This window comes from Clarias gariepinus, chromosome 13, assembly GCF_024256425.1.
Source record: "Clarias gariepinus isolate MV-2021 ecotype Netherlands chromosome 13, CGAR_prim_01v2, whole genome shotgun sequence".
Classification (NCBI taxonomy): domain Eukaryota; kingdom Metazoa; phylum Chordata; class Actinopteri; order Siluriformes; family Clariidae; genus Clarias; species Clarias gariepinus.
This window is the reverse complement of record NC_071112.1, coordinates 19,575,751-19,594,994: the sequence shown is the minus strand read 5'-3', so window position 1 is coordinate 19,594,994 and position 19,244 is coordinate 19,575,751. Positions and strand designations below refer to the sequence as shown.

Below are 19,244 nucleotides of genomic sequence, written 5' to 3'. Positions count from 1 at the left end.
AGCATTATATTTTAGATAATGAAATGGTTTAGAAGGAAAACCTTTAAGGTTGTGTACATTTTTTTCTTCTTACAGCCAGTTTCTTCGGAGGAACAGATTATCTGAATCAACATCATCACTCCCTAGGTTTACCATTCCTAAAAGATGGGTGTCTGATGAATGTCTACCAGACAAACCCAGAGGTCGCTCTAACACTATGCCGTCAAGATGTAGTCATGGGACTTCAAGTAGGACAGGCTCTTCTGAGAATATTGCAATGCTAATAAAAGAAAACATGGCATCTAAGGAAATGGGTAAAAGAAAAACTCTTGGATCTCCACTTCAATCATCAATCTTCAATCATAACATATCTGTAAAAACTACAGCGGATTCAGATAATGGAAATAGTAAGAAGGTTCTTCCAATAATAAAGCAATCAAGCACACAAAAACTCTCGCCTAAAGGAGAAAAGAGTTCACCCCATGAAGAGAACAAGGGCTTGGAGAAAATCCGCAAAGCTCTTTCTCGATCAGTTGGCTTTGGAATAAAGATGGCTTTGTCAAGGGTTTCCCGCAAACCTCCTTTAGGGTCACGAGGTGGCAAAAATGCGAAGTCTGCTAGCAGAATAAAAGCTCAATTTGCCATGGAAGTAAAAAAAGAGAAAATAGTAGAAGACAATAGGACAAAGCAGCCAAAGTCCACTATAAAATCAGCAGTGTCTTGTGATGGTTTAGACCAGCTTATCTTATTAAAAGAAAAGAATCAAGGACGCTGGCATAGTGCAGAGATCCTGACTCAAAAGACCAGAAGCTGGGTCAAGACACAGCAAGATCTGACTAACTGGGAAGAGGATAACGGTGATGACGTGGCTGATGACTCTTCAGACTGTGACAGCCTTTTCTCAGTGGACTCCCTTTCATCCGCTTATGCCACTGCATTAGCGAAACAGCTTCAGCAAGAAGACTGTGAACCAAGTGAGGCAGAGAGTGAGGACAGTCAGATGTCCAAGGACTCGCTTGTCAAGAGAAATAGTGGGAGTATTATTACAAGGCCTGGACTGAAGCTCAATGACTCTATTGGCCATACTTCCTATTCACCTAATCCACAATCAACCACAGATGGAGAAAAAATAGAAAAAGACAAAGAAATGCCTGAAGAGCTTTTTGGTGAAAAAACAAAACAAGTGATAAAGGAATCCTCACAGGTCTCACAGCTGACATCTGATTCCTGGCACTCCAGTGATGCCAGTGTTAGAGAAACAGAGGTTTTCCTTGCGCTTACAGATGCATGGTCATCCACAGATGCAGCAGAGAGCCCTAGAATCCTCGGGGCCTCAGAGACCATATCGAAACTATGCATACGATCAGAGACCAGTAGTAGCCAAAGCCAGGCTAGTCTAGATCTGTCTGGTGCAACAATTGGATCTGAATGTCAAATTTCACCCTGTTTTGATTCTACACAAGGCAAATATGTGACAGTTAAAGAACAAAGTCAACTATCATTTGAAAGAGAGAGAGTCTTGGACAACTTTTTGAATGAGCATACCTCTACGTCATGTTCTACACCCGAATGCACGTTATTGCAAGAAAATAATGGGATGTTGGGTCATTTTGAGTCAACAAGCAGTTCTGAAGAGTCATCCATCACACTGAACACACTCAGCAATAAGACACTGTGCTTAAACAAACCACCTTCAACAGAGGCAGTGCCATCAGAAACCGATGATGTCCATACGCTCGTGGCCAGTGCACCTTCCAAAGAAAATGCTTTTTCAGGATGCTTTCAGGGTAAATCCCCTGATAAGAACTCAATAAGCAATTTCACAAAACAAACTGCACATATCTCCTCAGGTGATGAATGTGTTCTCATTGAAAGCATTGCACTACAAAGTACCTTTACAAAATCACAACAGGAAACAAATTCTGAAGAAACCCGCGTTGCAGAAACGCCTTTCAGAGACAGTAATATTTTCTTAAAATGTGATGAACAAACAGTTCTAGAAATTTCAACTTCTCATAGTACACTTCAGTCAGGAAATACTTTAAAAAACAGTAATAGGCAGAATGCTATATGTTCCAGTGAAGAACTACATCAATCAGCAATAGATAGTTTGAAAATAGAGAATGATTTTCTGTGCAAGACACAAACCCTAATGAAGCATCTGATTACCCATGTTGAAAAGGACGTGAGTGATGGAAAGCCTCAAGTTCAGCACATAGAAAAATGTTCAGAACAGTATGGTACAATAAATGCAAAAGATTACCTTTTTGAAATGAACATCAAGTCAGATAGTGTAAATGAAGTCGCTGATCATTTAAAACAATGTGTTCAGCTAGAGCATGAAACCTGTAATGTGCACTCAAGAAAGAGAAGCAAAGGCTCTCAAGATGATTTAGCAAGCAATTTGCAAACCCCAAAGAGAAGCTGTGTGGAGCCCATTGTTAAAGGTGATTCTGCTGTAAATAATGCACCTTTCACGTTTATTGACAATTCTAAGATTAGCAGAGACTTACCCGGCAAACTGTTACCAACAGAAAAGATAACTGCCAATTTGTCCAAAACATTTCAGCAAGATTTCAAAAATGCATCTACGGACAATCATATCAGTACATACCAAAAGAGCAACAGCCTTGTTGCCAACTATACCTCTGGAGACCAACCTGTTTCTACGGTATTGAAGGAACAGAGAATGTCCACCATTCTCATGGGTAAAAGTGAAGTACATAGTATGCAGGAAGTAAAATTTCCTGATTTTAAGGTCGTAGACAAAGGAGTCTTTGATTGCAGTCCATTGCAAAAGAACGGCATTACGATTAATGACGAGATATCGGAAGTGGTGAAAGAACACTTGAATATGTCTCTGCAAGTGCATGGTGGTAAAGATATTAATGAAGAACCAGAGACAAATGACAACACGTCCTCAGCAACCAACATGGATGTTTTTAAGAACAAGAATAAAATTACAGCTGAGAAATCACAAGGAGAACCTGGCAGTCCTTACACAATTCTGTGTGTGAATGAATATTCTGTAGATAATAGAGTGAATGTGGACAACACATACGACTGTGTGGGAGATAAATATTTTATAAAAGATCCCACTAAAAAACAAGTTGTATCAGACCACCAAGGATTCCATAGCAGTTGTCCATCTTTGTTGGTGAAGAACATCAGTGCAGAAATCAAAAACTCAGACCATCATAATTCATATGGATCAGTGCCAGAAACAAACACTGTCCTAGGTGAGGTTCCAACTAATAATAATCCAGAATCGATAAGTACCAGCCATACAAATATATTAACAAATAAATTAAAGAGCGAAAGTAACAAAAATATACAGCGGATATTGTCGTCCTCTTGTGAACAAAGCCCTGAAGTCATTTTATCTTCTGATTACCTTACTGTGGATGAGGAACATGATCAGTCCTTTCTAATGGAATCAGAGACTGAACCTATCAATAAAGCAGTTCACAATCCAACTCCTACAGGAACATCTGTAAGGATGGAAGTCAAGGAATTTTATCCGTCATCATACACCCAACAGAAACCAGGCATCTATCCTGAAGAAAACAACACTTTAGAAGTTTCAAAAGATGTTTGCGATGTTTCAGTTTCCAGCAATTCCTCTGCATTGGTGGACGATGTTGCCTCAGAAATGCTTAAGGAGGCAGCGAAGTCTATGAAAGCAGGCAAAGAAAATATGACTGTTAAATTTCAGCAGGTGGCGGAGTTAAACAGTGTTGCACATCTTTACACTGAGTCAGCAAGTCCGTTTCAAAAAAATTCAGACAGAGCTGAAAATGTTCAGGGCACCGCTTCTAGACCACTTGAAAAGCAAGCATGCCATGAATGTGCTGAAGAAAAATATAGTTTTATTGCACAAGATAAACTTCATCCCGAACCGAACACAAAGGCATTAAATGAAACCAAAGACAAAATCGTGGACCTTGAAAACCACACTTGTTCAGGAAAACTCCATAAAGAGACCACAGTTTCTAAATCTTGCCAGGCATTCTGTACTTTAGGGCTACAGAGAGACAACCAAAAACAAATTATCCAAGGAGTGAAATCATCTATTTTGGGTGAAAAGCCCTGTTTTCAAAACGAAGACCAGACACTTCGTAAAGAGGACCATATGCTGAATAAAAAGAAAGTTCAGGAACAGTGTGTGAATGTTCAGAAAGAAAAGAAACATCCAGACAACCTTCAAGATGCATCTCAAGACATATCCTTAATTTCAAAGTCTGTACAAAGAACAAAGCAGACAGACATGAGAGAGGCAAATAAATTGGAGCACACATTTTCAGAATGTAGGCCATTAAACCCGAAAGACCCTCATCAGGTTAAAATAGAATCTACTGATAAAGCAAATGGGGGAAAACAACATACAGCAATAATTACTTCAAGACTTGTATTTTCTAGGACTAATGAAGAGCCACAGAGAGTAAAGCCAAAGAGATATAGGAAAGCTCATTTTACAGCTCCTTTAAGTTCATCCACAGACTCAACACCTGATTCATCCATGGATGAGATAGCTAAGAGTCCCAGAGTAATTGCTACTCCAGTCATACCTGGCATACCTGCTCCTCCAAACCCAGTGATGGAAGATAGACATAGCTTTTCTGATGAATCAAGTACATCTCTGTCTTTAGAAGTTAATTTAGGATCAATATCAAAACACAATCAGTCATATGGGACTGGTTCTGATAATTTATATCCTTACTCCAGAGGTGTTAACACTGATTCATCAGAGGAAGTGAGGCAGAAAAAATGTCATCTTGCAGCAAAGTCATTTCAAATTTCTGGTCAGTCAAAGAAGGATGAAACAATTCAGTTAACCATTAGCAGTTCTACTAAACACATACCAGATGAAAATAACCATGAAAGAAGAAAATCAGTGGAGAATAATTCTATCCAACATAAAGAGCCTATACTACATTTTGGTTCAAGTGACATCAACCCCTTTGTCCATACAAAAAAAAATGATCTGTTACTTAATGCTGCACACAAAAATCAGCCATTTGGAAGTGCACTCAATATTCCTAGTCAACTGTCCTCCTTTGAATGTTCTGGCAGCGGTATAGCAAGATGCTGTAGTATGGACAATGGATTGAATGTCCAGAATTCTCCTTTCAATTCCCACTTGAGCACTTATGCAGTCCACAAGGGGCTTTCTAGCACATTGAGTAGTGCTGCAGATTCCAAGGAGCATATTTCCACGCAAACTGAGCTAATGGGAGCCTTTCATTCTCCAATTCATTGCAATGAGAAGATCTCAACAGCTTTAGGCAATGACTCTTGCAATGATACGTTGTATTTAGCCAGTAGCTCGGGCCAAGTAGATGAAATAATGTTGGTCTACTCGTCTGAACATGAAAGTCAGGAACATAAACAAGATTCAAGAAAATGCAACCAGGGTACCCAAACAGTCAAGTTTTATGAAGCTTTGGAAAAAAGAAACAGACACCAGAGGAGCAGTACCCAGGTTCCTTCATCCAAACCGACACATGGAACTTCAACCACATGGACAAGTTTACAGAATATGTCTGACCATCTTTCCGAGTTGATTGTCAGCACTTCTGATCTTCTGGGAAACATTCAGTGTATGAGAACAGGGGAAAGTTCTATGAAAAATGGGCCTCCATTAAAGACTTTCAGTATAGTTTCAAAGGTACCCTCCAACAAGTATTGCAAGAGTGATGGCTCCACCCAAACTGCTAAAGATGTCGGGATTCAAACCGAGGACTTTGCATTGCAAATAAAACAGAGCGAAGTTCTCCAAAGTACCCCATTTGTACAGAACCCTAAAGCTCATGAGGTCAATGTGATAGTCAAAGTTATTGGCTCAGAAGTCTGCAACGAACCAAGGCAAAGTGGGGTCATCAGATCTTTAAAAGATCAGTATGACAGCAGACAGAATTTTGAAACTATTAAAAGTATGCCTGACTTGCGTTCTGGAGGCTCAATTTCCTCTGAACAGTTTGGGGGAAAGTTAGACACTTTAAAAATTCTCTCGTTAGAAACTGTTGCACCAAATCAGCACTGTTTCAGTCCTGCCACAGTAGAGCATAGATCTTCAGTTTGTGCTCAGAGAAAATCCGATTCTCAAATGTTAGCGAAGAACAATCTAGCACATCAACAAATAAAGCCAAAGAATCACCACGATAAAAAAGTGTTGCTTATAGATCGTGCCTCTTCACCTATTCTCACCGTGGATGTGAAAAGTTCACAGAAAGGGAAAATTAAATCTGATACAATCCAGACACCCACTGAGACATTCTCAAAATCTGTCAAATGTCCACCTGAAAACAAACCAGTGTCCACCAGTAGACCTATATCACAGCATCACAATGATCATTTTTACACACATCAAGCTGAAAACAAATCAGTATCCTCCATGTCTCATGAAAGCATAAGCAACCACTGTTGTTTAAATGTATCAGATGCATACACCACCGAAGGCTTATCCAGCAGATACATACAAAACGTAAAAAAGAAACACTCTCATGAAGTGCAGGGTCCCCTGTCTCATAGTCACTCTTGGCAGCCTGCACCCCTGAGCCAAAACACATCATTACAGTCCTCAACACCCATTAATCAAAGCCACAGAAGCAACATGCAGGAATGTAAACACAGACCATATAAAGATGTGAGCTGCTGGAGTGATCTTAGCAAAGACACTCTCCAGTACCATGAGGAAGATAGTGTGTCTTTGGCTCCGAGTGACTGCAATACAGACATCCTGGTCAGCATCAACCCACACACTGAAACCAGTCCACTCCAAGAGGACTATTGGATTCCTGAAAACCTGCCCATGCACAACAAGTTCACCAACTGGTCAGGCATCAGTCATCAGCCACCAGCCAGGCTTAATGAAAAACATTTAGGTATGGAGAAATCCACAAATATGAACACAAACAGTCTCCTTGTACAATCAGAGAGCCTTAGGTTGAGTAACAAACCCGAGCTCTTAGAATCATCAGATAGACGGACCAAAGAAATTGAGAGACTGCGGAAGGAACGGGAGCAGGTGCTTTCCTCTATGCAATTAGATTTGAGTTCTCATCCACTTAGTGTAGAGCTGACAGAGGCCAAGTTGCACTATAGCCTGGGAAAAACAGATACTCTGCTGAAAATGTTGAAGTCTAGTTCCAGAACAGAATCTACCACCTCTACCAAACAGCAGCTGTATGACAGGTGAGTTTTTAGACTTGTAACAAACGATTTCTGTAAAAGTGTAAAAGGATTATATGCTGTTAGATTTAATGCTCATATAGTGTACATTATATTGGATTTTTCCTTTGTTTAGTTTTCTACAGTAAACTGGCCTTTAGAATAAATCACTATTTATGCAGTTATAGAGAAACAGTGAATCCGTTTTAATTTTCATTAACTGCATCTCCTGCTACGTTTTATTTCTCTTTTACCCAAGCAATTTACTTACAATGGCAATTTTAAATGTGTCAAAGAATATCATTTTGTAGAACGCTTTCAAAACATGGTTAGTCCTTAAGTTAATAAAACCGAAGCTCATCGTGTTCCTGAGTGAGAAAGCTCTCTGAGCATTGAAAAGCAAAGTTTGTACGCTTCTTAGAAAAAAAGTCATCTACTGAAAAACTTACATATCCCCAATTATAGACATACTGTACATTTCCAGTAATGTTTCTGTAAGTGCTAGTGCATTCATCTTATGATTTTCATTGTAGCTGAAATTACTGTCTTAGCTTCAAGAAAATCAGAATAAAGAATGTTATGGTATTATTAGAATATTTCCTGTTATTCCTTCTTCAGGCACAGGAGGAGTATTGATAGTCTGAGGAAGGAGAGAGAAGATCTTCTTCAGACATCTCGGCGAGCTCGAAGTCTGAGCCCGAGCAAGCATCCAAACTTATCACATCAAACAACAGAACAGTCTCAAAGACCTTTGGATCTACCCACCCGGCAGAGGGAATATCTGCAGCACCTACGCAGGGAGGTCGTGGAAATGAGCAGGTGAATGACTAAAACAATTCTTTTCGTCATTCTATCACTAGTCTTTTTCTCATTTTATATATACAGTAAAGAGTTTTGTTACATATATAGTGTATGCCATCCTAAACTATTCAACTAAATCTAAATGACTTTTTATAGGGTTCCTGATCCACCAAAAAGAGAAGGTCAGTATCCCACTGATATAGAATTCCTTCTGCGTGATTATGGCCGCGCACGTGAGGAAGCAAAGACCGAGATTGCCAAAGCACGAGTACGGCTCCGTGAGAGGACGGAGCAGGAGAAGAGGAGGTTAGAGCAACAAGCCCATGCACAGTCTGTGAAGGTGAGTTAACAATGCAACATGCAAAAAATTTTTGTCTGTTTTGCTGAACTAATTGAGATTCAACACCGTATATACTGGACAAATACCGCATTTTGGAATTATTGTATGTTTCACCTCATTACTCATGTAGGATCATTTGAGGCTTTGCACACGCATCAGTAATAGCACCTTGTGCACTGGTTCCAACCTTAGTCTGTCTTCTGGACCTACTTCAGGCTACAACAGCAGTAATACCGCTCTACTGAAAGATGGTACCTCACCATCTATACAGGTAGGGAAAACCTTGCTGTTGCATTAATTCACAAATGAATTACGTGAAGGCTAAAATAAACTGATTGTACTGTACATTGTGATTCCATCCATCCATCAATCACATATACAGTACAAACCCGATTCCAAAAAAGTTGGGACACTGTACAAATTCTAAATAAAAACAGAATGGGTATAAAACGAGCCTCTCAGAGTGGCAGTGTAGAGAGCAGAAGTAGATGGGCAGAGGATCACCAATTCCCCCAATGCTGCGGCAAAAAATATTATCTCAATATCAGAAAGGAGTTTCCCGGGAAAAAAAAAATAGCAGAGTTTGAAGTTATCATCATCTACAGTGCATTATATCATCCAAAGATTCAGAGAATCTGGAACAATCTTTGTGCGTAAGTGAACACAATCCACCGTGCCATTCGCTGTTGCCATATCTAAACATGATCCAGAAGCGCAGGCGTTTTCTTTGGGCCAAGGCTCATTTAAAATGGACTGTGGCAAAGTGGAAAACTGTTCTGTGGTCAGACGAATCAAAATTTGACGTTTTTTTTGGGAAACTGGGACACCATGTCATCCGGACTAAAGAGGACAAGGACAACCCAAGTTGTTATCAGCGCTCAGTTCAGAAGCCTGCACCTTTGATGGTATGAGGTTGCATGAGTGCGTGTGGCATGAGCAGCTTACACATCTGGAAAGGCACCAGAAGTTGAAAGGTATATTTAAGTTTTAGAACAACATATGCTCCCATTCAGACGTCGTCTGATTTAGGGAAGCCCTTGCATTTTCCAACATGGCAATGCCAAACCACATACTGTACTGCATCAATTACAAAATCATGACTGCGTAGGAGAAGGAGCAACTTTTCTCCTCACTCCCCAGACGTTTGCAGACTGTTATAAAAAGAAGAGGGGACATATTAAACATTTAATATGTCATTTATGTTGTATTTTGAATAAAATATTAAAATTTTAAACTTCCACTTCATTGCCTTCTGTTTTTATTCACAATTTGTACATTGTGCCAACTTTTTTGGAATCGGGTTTGTAGACTGATCAGCAACATTAAAAGCAAGTAATTAACATTGACTTTACATAGATTTCAAGTAAACAGTCATTTCTTGAACTTCATGTGTTAGAAGCAGGGACAAATGGGCAAGTATAAGGATCTGAGAGACTTGAACAATTGCAGCATTTTGATGGCAAAAATCCAAGTTAGGGCGTCTCCAAAATGTCAGGTTTAGTATTTACCAAAAGTAGTTCAAAGAAGGACAACCAGTGCATTAGTGACAGGGTCATGGGCATCCAAGACTCATTAATCCACATGGATAGCAAAGGCTGGGCTAATTCTACAGTATAGCTACAGTAGCACAGTTTACTGATAGGAAGGTGTCAGAACTCATCATGCACTGCAGCTTGCTGTCTATGGGGCTGAAAAACCAGACGGGTCATAGTGGCCATGTTTACCGCATCCACTGCTGAAAGCTTCTACTATGGGCACATGTACATCAGAACTGGACCATGGAGCAATGGAAGGAAGTGGCCATGTGCAGTATAATGGAGAAAAAAAACATTTTTTTTTTTTTTTACATCATTTGGATGGCTAGGTGCGTGTATCTGACCTACCTGACCTATAGAAAAGGCCCCAGGATGTAAAAAAGGCATGCTAGCGAAGACATTGTGATGCTCTGGACAATATTCTGATGAACAAAAAACCTTTGATCCTGGTATTTCTGATTTATTGACAAAAGGCGAACCTGTGTGATATTAGGCAGGTGAAATAATTCATGTAGGGGTTAAATTTTTTATTTTTTTTTGCTTTTATTTTTTAGATCACTGGCATCTCCGATAAAGAGTTAAAAGTCAGGTCTAGACCCCCTTTAAAGGCTCCTCGTGCATGGCTATCAGTTCAGGGTAAGCAGTCATTTTAAAAAAAAAATGCATTTGTCTTAATAATACAAACAGCATTTACTGATAATCATTTTACTAATAATCATCATTAGATATCCGTGTAGAGAACTCCTCCTCTGGACATGAGCTTCACTCCTCCTCCTCTCCATCATCTCCTCCTTGTCGACAGCGCGCCTGTTCCTTTAGCTCTCCCACATCTATTTCTATTTCTTACCAGAACATTGCAGACTGTACTCTAACAAGTGCAATATCAGAGGTAAAGTGCATAGTATCACTGTGTCCATCTGTAAATTCCGTTTAGTAAAACTGGTTGCTGAGTGTTTGACTGGAGTTTGTGATGTAATAGGTTTACTTAGCTTCCGGAGGAGATGTAAGGAATCTGCTGGCAGGAAGTGCAGAAGCTGGCTGGAGGTTGGTGTTGTGACATAAAAAAAATTGCAGCAGGTTTGTTTATAAATATTAGACCTACATTTCACCAACTCACCATTTTTTCAGATACCAGGGCTTAGAGAACGGAGTTCAGACCTTCCATCGGCCTTCATCCAGACCATCTGCTCATGGGTTTTTGGGTGCTATGGAACTGCAGAGACCTTTGGGTAGTGTATGGAGTTTAATCCGAGATCACTCCAAGACTCATCTCTACAACAAATCTCTCAAGTCTGCCTGGACACGAGTGCTAGATGACACTTCACAACTAGGTGACTGTCTGTTTATGTTATGTGCTGCATTATTTTTTTATATTTATTTGTTCAAAACGAATGTAACATAATTACAGCTCATTTTGTCACTTTCACCAGTTTATCTGCTGACTGATCCAACCAACTGTCATATGAAGCAGCCACGGGATTTTTGTTGCCTGAGCACTGAGTCCAAACGGGTTTGTCCTTGTGTCATTTTGTTAACTGTTTAATATTCTAAAAATTACAGACAAATATTATAAAACTTTTGAATTCTTAAAACTAGTTATAAAGTGTAGATAACGATTTTGAAACAGCATTTCTTAGACCACAATGCTGGCTGCAAGACAAAGTAAGGATTATATCATTATTTCATTATTATAATACATTATCATACATCAAACAGATTTAGCAATGTGAGCAATTGTTGATGTGTTGATTTTTTTAGATGGTTTTTTTTTTTTTTGTATTTTTTAACATTTTGAGGTACATGTTTAGGTTTTCCGACACATAAAAAAAAATAGGGCTGCCGACCTTATAGTTTCTCAATAACTAGTTTCCTTATTTCACTTTTTGCTTGTCTGTTGTATGCATTATTCTAAAGACAATTCACTGCAATACATTATTTATATATACATTATTAAGCCAAGGTTTATTTTACTGATGCCCCTTCTGCTATCTGTATGGGTTTGAAACTGATGATTTCCTACCCAATAAATTGTGTTTACTGTATATTATAATTATTGGATATTTAAAAGTATGTATTTACATATTATTTTACAATAAAATATGCTTCCTTATTCTAAAATAAATAAATAAACAGAAGATAAAGCGTGAGGAAAAAACACATCACAAGCATTAATGAGGAGTTGCACCACATGTAGAGCAGTTTCATGCCTTATGCACGAGTAAAGCAATAGTAGGTGTATTTGCGGGGTATTTATTGTGCTATGAGACAATGCTAGTGGAGCAATGCCTAAACCACTGAGCTACCCCAGCTCCTAGTTAGTGTGAAATTGTTATGCCTCTTTCTCTCATTGTCTCTTTATCTTTATTTATGTTTTTTCTGCTTACTGTTCATCAGGATGATATGTGGGTTTTGGCCATGCAGTCTGTGTTTGACGAGTCTCTCCCTCGCCCAAGCGTGGACACAGTACGTGGAGAGATGTTCCCCAGTGCATGGATTCTGAAGCGCACCCAGCGTCAGGGTCGGGAGATTGTTACAGTTATCTATCTACTCCAGGTAACCTTTCAATGCTCGCTCTTTATATTTCTCAGTCAATGACATTTTAATCTACTATTTTAAACTAGTTTAGCTAAATCCGGATTGTGGTACAGTAACCATATTTGTCCTCTACAGGTTGATTTGGGAACTCCAAGTCTGCCTCAGAGATTGTTGAATGTAGTTGCTAAGAAGCAAGCAGCTGTAATCGCAGACCTTGATTCCTTTTTGTCCTTGTGACAGACCAGGTTACTAATGAGCACTTCCTTAAGTCCTTAAAACTCTTAACATTTGCACCTCATCACTTTTTGCTTTCCTGTTTTGATTTTCCACAGAACACTGATGGTGGTTTTATTTATAGAAATTATTTCGACACTATTCTACATTGTGCATACTCTTTATGGTGCTTTTTTTTTTGACTGGACAAAGAATTATAGTAGTATTTAAGTTTATTTGCAGTCACCCTTAAGCTCTATTTCTAAAAGTACTTGACAATAAATTGACTTCTACATATCTCTACATAGGATAAATCATATAAATTCAGTATTTTTATTTTTGTGTAGCAAAGCTTTTAGTGAATATCCAAATCTAAGCTGATATATTTGACACTTGAATTAACTTGAATTTGAATTAACAAGACATATCTGTGATTAAACATGTTAGAATGTATAATTCGCAACACACTGTTCCTGAACGGACATGCACAATATATATTTAAGTTACTACCTATAGGTAGAGTGCACAGTTTCTGCTCTACAGTAGACTAAAAGTCATGTGGGGCTGAGAAGAAGCTACAAAAGAGTCATGTTTTTGCCACTTTTACTGACTATTGCCACTCGGTGGCATTTACAGTATTTTTACTTTTTTGATATGCAGTGTATAGCAAATACAATTGTTTAATACATTTGTAATACATTTAAGTGCTATAGAGATAGCGTTAATATAATAAATTCTTTATTCAGAAGTGCCTTCTAATAGGACTGTTTGTGAATTGAGCCATGGCTACTACAGTGCTATGGCTTTGTGAAGAGTCACTGCATTTAAAATCATCCTTTAGGATGGAGATAATCAAATCAATATATTTATTTATTTTTATAATATTTGCATAAAAATTGTATAACTATATCTCACCAGTCTGTATTGCATGGACATACTGCATATTTATTTCACTTATGCATCTGTGTATAATTGGATGTGCTGCATAAAATTCACACACTCTCACACCTGTCCTTGTTGAATCATTAAAACCTAAAGGACATGAAACAACCATTGAGTGGTAATGACATTTAGAGATTGTGGCTATAAGAGTAACACTGAGAGGAATGACTCCTTTAAAGCCAAAGTCAAATTGTTTATAGACCATGTAATTAGACCAGGACTTTGTAAGTCACTGTAAAAAGGCCATTTATATAAGGGTTATTTTAAAAGCCCCAAGTGAAGGACCTGAACTCTGCTTTCTCTGTATACATTTTTTTCACTTTCAGACTTATAAATGAAGTTCCTTTATCTTCTTTAACATTTTATTGTACATACATTGTAATCACTGCTATTTTAATATAAAACATTGTATAATTTTTTTTTACTTTTATTTTTGTTGCCTACTTGTTCTTTTTTATAACTGCATATTTATGTTTTTATACTTTTTTTTATATAAAAGAGTAATTTTTTAATGACTTGCCTGCTGTTTATTTCCCTCTCTATTTTCTCCCTAATTTGGTATCATGCCAATTCCCACCTAGTGATAATGGACAGATATTTTCAGCGGTTCTATCAGCAAACCTGCAGGAATTCTCTTCAGTTTGCTAGGACTATCATTACTTCTATAAATAACTATAAATATTATTCTTATTATAATTTTTTTTTTTTAACCTTAAAATATGTTGTTATATAGTCCATTGCCTTCATGGCACTTCCCTCACACACAGGCACTCTCAGATCTAAGGCTATAAAATTTGGCAAAAAGATGCCCTATGCGCTTTACTGCAAATTGAAACTCTAACTGAGATAATATTGCTGTGGATTTGAATATTGACTTATACTTGTGAACCAAATGGCCAAGTAAAAAAAAAAAAAAGTCTTACTTTTTAAATGTTCTGTGGTTGGAGATAAATAATATGGTCTAATCCCAAATCATTTTAATTTAAATTAATTGTCTGCCATTTTTTTCAAAACAAACTGTTTTCAGTTTGCCTAAAATCTGGGGTTAATAAGCATTAAATACTTGTCGCAAAATGCTATTAAAAGAAAATTGATAGTTCAGTCTGTTTAGTCATTGAACTTATACAGTACAGTAGGTCTAGACTCATATTGGTTTAATTAATTATATCTTCTCAATGCAAACTCCAATTTGAAAAAAAATTGGCAGGCATTTTCAAGAGGATATTTTGGCAACATGCTCAGTTTTGATCAGATGGTCCTCAGTTTAAGCAACTATCATGGTGCCACAGTTGGGCCCTTGAGCAGGACCTTCACATTCAACTGCTTAGATACAACCAGGGATCGAACTGGCAACGACCCTGTAAGAAACTGCCACTGAAACAAAGGACTCCAGGGGAGGGGAGTATTTTTCTCCTGTTGTGCCTAGTGGCTTATGGATGAACATTTACCAGTTATTCCAAGTTTTATTTAATTTGGCCTCTAGGAGGTGCTATAACAAAAATAAAATGCCCATAGAGTCACCCTCGATTGGCATAGGGAGTTGAATTTTGATGTGCATCCTCCCATCAGCATGTTGCAACATTTGCTAAAACATTATTGGACTAATCAAAAAAAGCTGCCACCCAATATTTAGCAACCTATAATTACCATAATCAAGCAAATGTGATATATACAGTACAAGTATCAGGAAAATGTGAACCAAGTTTTAATGCAATTGCACAGAGCAAAGTGGGGCTAAAGCATCCAAATTTACATCTTTACATACAACAAATTTACAGTCTACTCATAAATGCTATGAGCTACAATAAAAACATTTTTATTTCTTGAGCGGTTTAGACGCATCTACATTTAATTTTTCGCACATTCAAAATGGTAGAATGTTTAAACAATAGCTGATAGTTAAGACCGAATTTTAATGGTTTTTCCAAAGTAAGATGAAGAGCTTAATCTTGTGAATGTAAAAGCAGGTTGTTCACAAAACTTGGTGTGATTAAGTGAAAAAAAATTGTGGGGACATTTCCCAAATTTGTTAAACATAATTTAACAAGTGCACTAAAATCGTGGCATACAATAATGTGTTTTTATTTATATATATATATTACTCTATTAGCACAAAAAGTCTGTTTGACTGAACCTTGCCAACTCTTTATACTGTATTTCCCATATATATTTAAAGATGATTTACTTCTAGTTAGAATGGGTCATATGAAAAATTGTGTGGAAAAGTTTTTTTTTACTAATTTAATTCAAAACATGAAACCTAAATATTCTAGATTCATTACATATCAGTTAAAATGTTTCATACTTTTTGTTTTAATTTTGATGATTATGGCTTATAGCTCATGTTAATAAAACACTCACCCATCTCAAAATATTTCATTTCACATTTGAGTAAATTACAATTCATACAGTATAAATACTGTGCATCACTCAGTCTAGTTCGATACTGTACATGCATCCACAATCATGGGGAAGACTGCTGACTTGACAGTTGTCCAGAAGATGATCACAGATACCCTCACAAGATGGTTAAGCCACAGAAGGTCATTGCTAAAAGGGTTGGCTGTTTGCAGAGTACTGTATCAAATGCCATTATACTTTTTCCAGAAGGACTTAGAGCAAGCCCTACATTGCCAAAACTAACAATCACTGGCTAGTTAGCCATGCCTAATTAGCCAGCTAGCTTACCTGGCCCATTCCCATAGAGAATCTAAGGAGTATTGTCAAAAGGAAGATGAGAAACACCCATCCCAAAAATACAGAAGAGCTAAAGACTTTCAATATTACACCACAACAGCGCCACAGACTGATCACCTCCATACCGCTTAAACAGATAACCTACAGAAGTGTGCAAGTTGGTCTTCTTATTGTTGTACTGTATGTTGTTATGAGACAGGCGATGACTATTAAACATTCTAGTTATTATAAGATATTAGTTCCTATTAACTGTTACTGATACTGTTTATGCCATAGAGTCCCAGGGGACTTGGAGTCTATTCCAATATTAAACTGTTAGTTTTGCAGTCTAACTTAAAGATTCTGGCCTGAGATAAAGGCCAAACATTATAGTTGCCTGTGTTTAGTTTAACATAATAGTTTCCCTGTTGTTATGGCAACATTAATGGAAAAGCAAGACTTCGGCATCTTATATCAGTGTAAACATTTGTATGTCATCTTATATGGTGAGGATGTCACGATCCAAATATTAAAAGGAAAGGTCATTGCCAACTTGGAATTTTGTATTTTGGATCTTTCTAACGCTTATGAATGTTTCAGACAATTATTGAATGTAAGTTGCTTTAAAGTTAGAGTTGCTTTGGTTTAAGAATCTGATTGCAGTAAAACAGTTTTATTTTTCCACTAGGTTTAAATGTATTTTGTCTCAGAAAAACAGTTTTTAACATGAATGTATGCTGCCTGTATGTTGTAAGCAAGATAATAAATGTCAGCTGCTTATCACCAACTGTTCTGAACATTTGATCTTGAACAGAAATCAGAACCGAACCGTTGAATATTAAGTTTGAGAATCCTTGACCTAAATCATATATATATTTTTTTATTTATCAATGGCTCAGGAGAATTTAATATTTTAAAATTGTCAAGTTTTTTGTACTGTAGTCAAGAATTTATACAGTACAATATATATACAGTATATATACTTTTACTATGTCTTTAACTGGCCTCAGAGCTCCCCCACAGTGTGTCTGATGCCCCTTAGATAATGCATGTTTTCCTACTTTAAACTTCTTAAATTTCCCCAAATGTGCTGCTTCAGTACATACGGTACTGTACACCCGCAGAGAAGCCGTGGAGAGCTTTGGGGTAGAACTGATAAAAAATCTTATTGGCTGGTTTAAACTCTGGCCATACAAAAATGGAAAATTCAGGGAATGGTTTTGTTTTTCCTTAAGTTTTTGTTTATATACACACACACTGGAGACCCATCTGAATGTCTAAAAATGACAAAAAATAATTGTAATAATTTTGCATAATCAATACCCTTTAACTAACTGGCTAATTAAAAGGCTGTTTTTTAAATTAAAGTGTGTGATGTAGAAGAATTTAGGGAAAGTGCTAAATTGTACAGGACAGGTAAATATTAACATGCATGCATTGTCTATAAAGATTTTCCTGTAGAATCCCAGGGGACCTTAATTATATCCCTGGGATCTTAGGACACACGGCAGGTTACACCCTGCATGGACTGCCAACCTTTGGTCTGTGAGGAGAAAGTTGAGTACCTGGAAGAAACATACTTCATGCATTCAAATTGGATACAAGGTTGAACCCCACAAATCTGGAGGTGCAACATGAAGGTACTTACCACAAAACAACCATGCTGTCTAAACACCTACAGGATATAAAAGATTGTATAGGCGGTTCCAGCGTTATGGATGTGACTCTTGGACTCCTATTGGTCAACAAAAAAGCCTTAGCACTCAGACAAGCTTAGTATTAGTTTCAATCTGCATAACTTTGAATGTACTATAATCTGCAGCTAAAAACAAGAAAATCCTCAAAATTCATATAATAATTTATATCCTGATAATATATAGCACTTTATCAGCATTACAGATGTGACATTAGCATAATGGATAGCATAATTTCAACAAACTGTGCATTTTAGAGACTTTTGCAGAAAGCCTTACCCTTGTACAATAGAAGAGACATGAATAAACAAGGTGCAGATTTAAAAATGTAAAAAAGCATTTAAATAAATGATTTATGATAAACTGGCATTACGGATGTGAAATTTCCATGTCATTAGTAGGACTTTTTGGCTTCTTTTTTTTTCTTTCTTTTCCTTACTTTATCTTTGTAAATTGTAGCATTTTTGCTTTTTTAACCTCAGCATTGTACTTTTCTGTTAAAACTACTGGAAACATTTACACAGAACTCTAAAAAAGATTATAAAAAAGCTTTGCACCTCCAGGGTCCAGATTCAATTCCTGCCTCGAGGCCAGCATGCAGACATGCAGATTACAGTAGGCTAATTGATGTTCCCAAACTGCCTGTAATGTGTGTGTGTGTATGTGTGCCTTTCGATGGATTGGCACCCCATCCAGGGTGTACCCCACCTTGTGCCCTAAGCCTCCGGGGATAGGTTCCAGGCCAGGATTGATGAGTGTGAGTGATGAGGGAGTTTTTGTTCCCATGCTAAGAATACCTTTGCACTTCACATCATATTTCACATGTTTTTACTTAGGGCCAGGGGTAGCTCAGTGGTTAAGGCATTGGACTACGGTTCGGAAGATCCCAGGTTCAAACCCCACAACCACCAACTTACCACTGTTGGGCCCTTGAGCAAGGCCCTTAACCCTCAACTGCTTAGATGTGTAATAAGATAAAATGTAAGTTGCTCTGGATAAGAGCGTATGCCAAATGTACTGGGGGAGCATTGGTTTTTTTATTTCCATAAGATTGTTACATATGAAAAATGCAGATTAATCAATGATAGTTAAATAATCCGTAACATTTTTCACATTTATTTTAGATTGTTTCATGATACTGTACTTTTTTTGGTCTTTTTTTTTTTCACATCACGTGTTTTGTTTGTTTGTTTACATGCTAGAAAATTCCAGATGTTTTCCCCATGCAGTTGCATGTTACTCATGATGAAAAACATAATTCGTTGTAATTGTTCCTTAACTAAAAGTTTTATATAATATTAAATGTGTTTTATCATCTGCTTCACCTGATGCACTTTCATTAAAAGTTTAAAAGCCTGA

General features: G+C 37.4%; 1 protein-coding gene across 1 annotated transcript in view; it reads left to right on the top strand.

The window, feature by feature from the left end:
* stard9 (StAR-related lipid transfer (START) domain containing 9) overlaps positions 1-14,019 on the top strand; it is a 41,727-nt gene extending 27,708 nt beyond the window's left edge. Inside the window, exons 22-32 of the mRNA XM_053509617.1 lie at positions 76-7,173; positions 7,768-7,968; positions 8,107-8,290; positions 8,421-8,561; positions 10,380-10,461; positions 10,551-10,714; positions 10,805-10,869; positions 10,954-11,156; positions 11,256-11,335; positions 12,220-12,378; positions 12,496-14,019. Coding sequence (XP_053365592.1) covers positions 76-7,173; positions 7,768-7,968; positions 8,107-8,290; positions 8,421-8,561; positions 10,380-10,461; positions 10,551-10,714; positions 10,805-10,869; positions 10,954-11,156; positions 11,256-11,335; positions 12,220-12,378; positions 12,496-12,597 — 8,479 coding nt within the window. The 3' untranslated portion in view covers positions 12,598-14,019. The remainder of the gene's footprint in view (positions 1-75; positions 7,174-7,767; positions 7,969-8,106; positions 8,291-8,420; positions 8,562-10,379; positions 10,462-10,550; positions 10,715-10,804; positions 10,870-10,953; positions 11,157-11,255; positions 11,336-12,219; positions 12,379-12,495) is intronic.
* Positions 14,020-19,244: the final 5,225 nt, after the last annotated feature.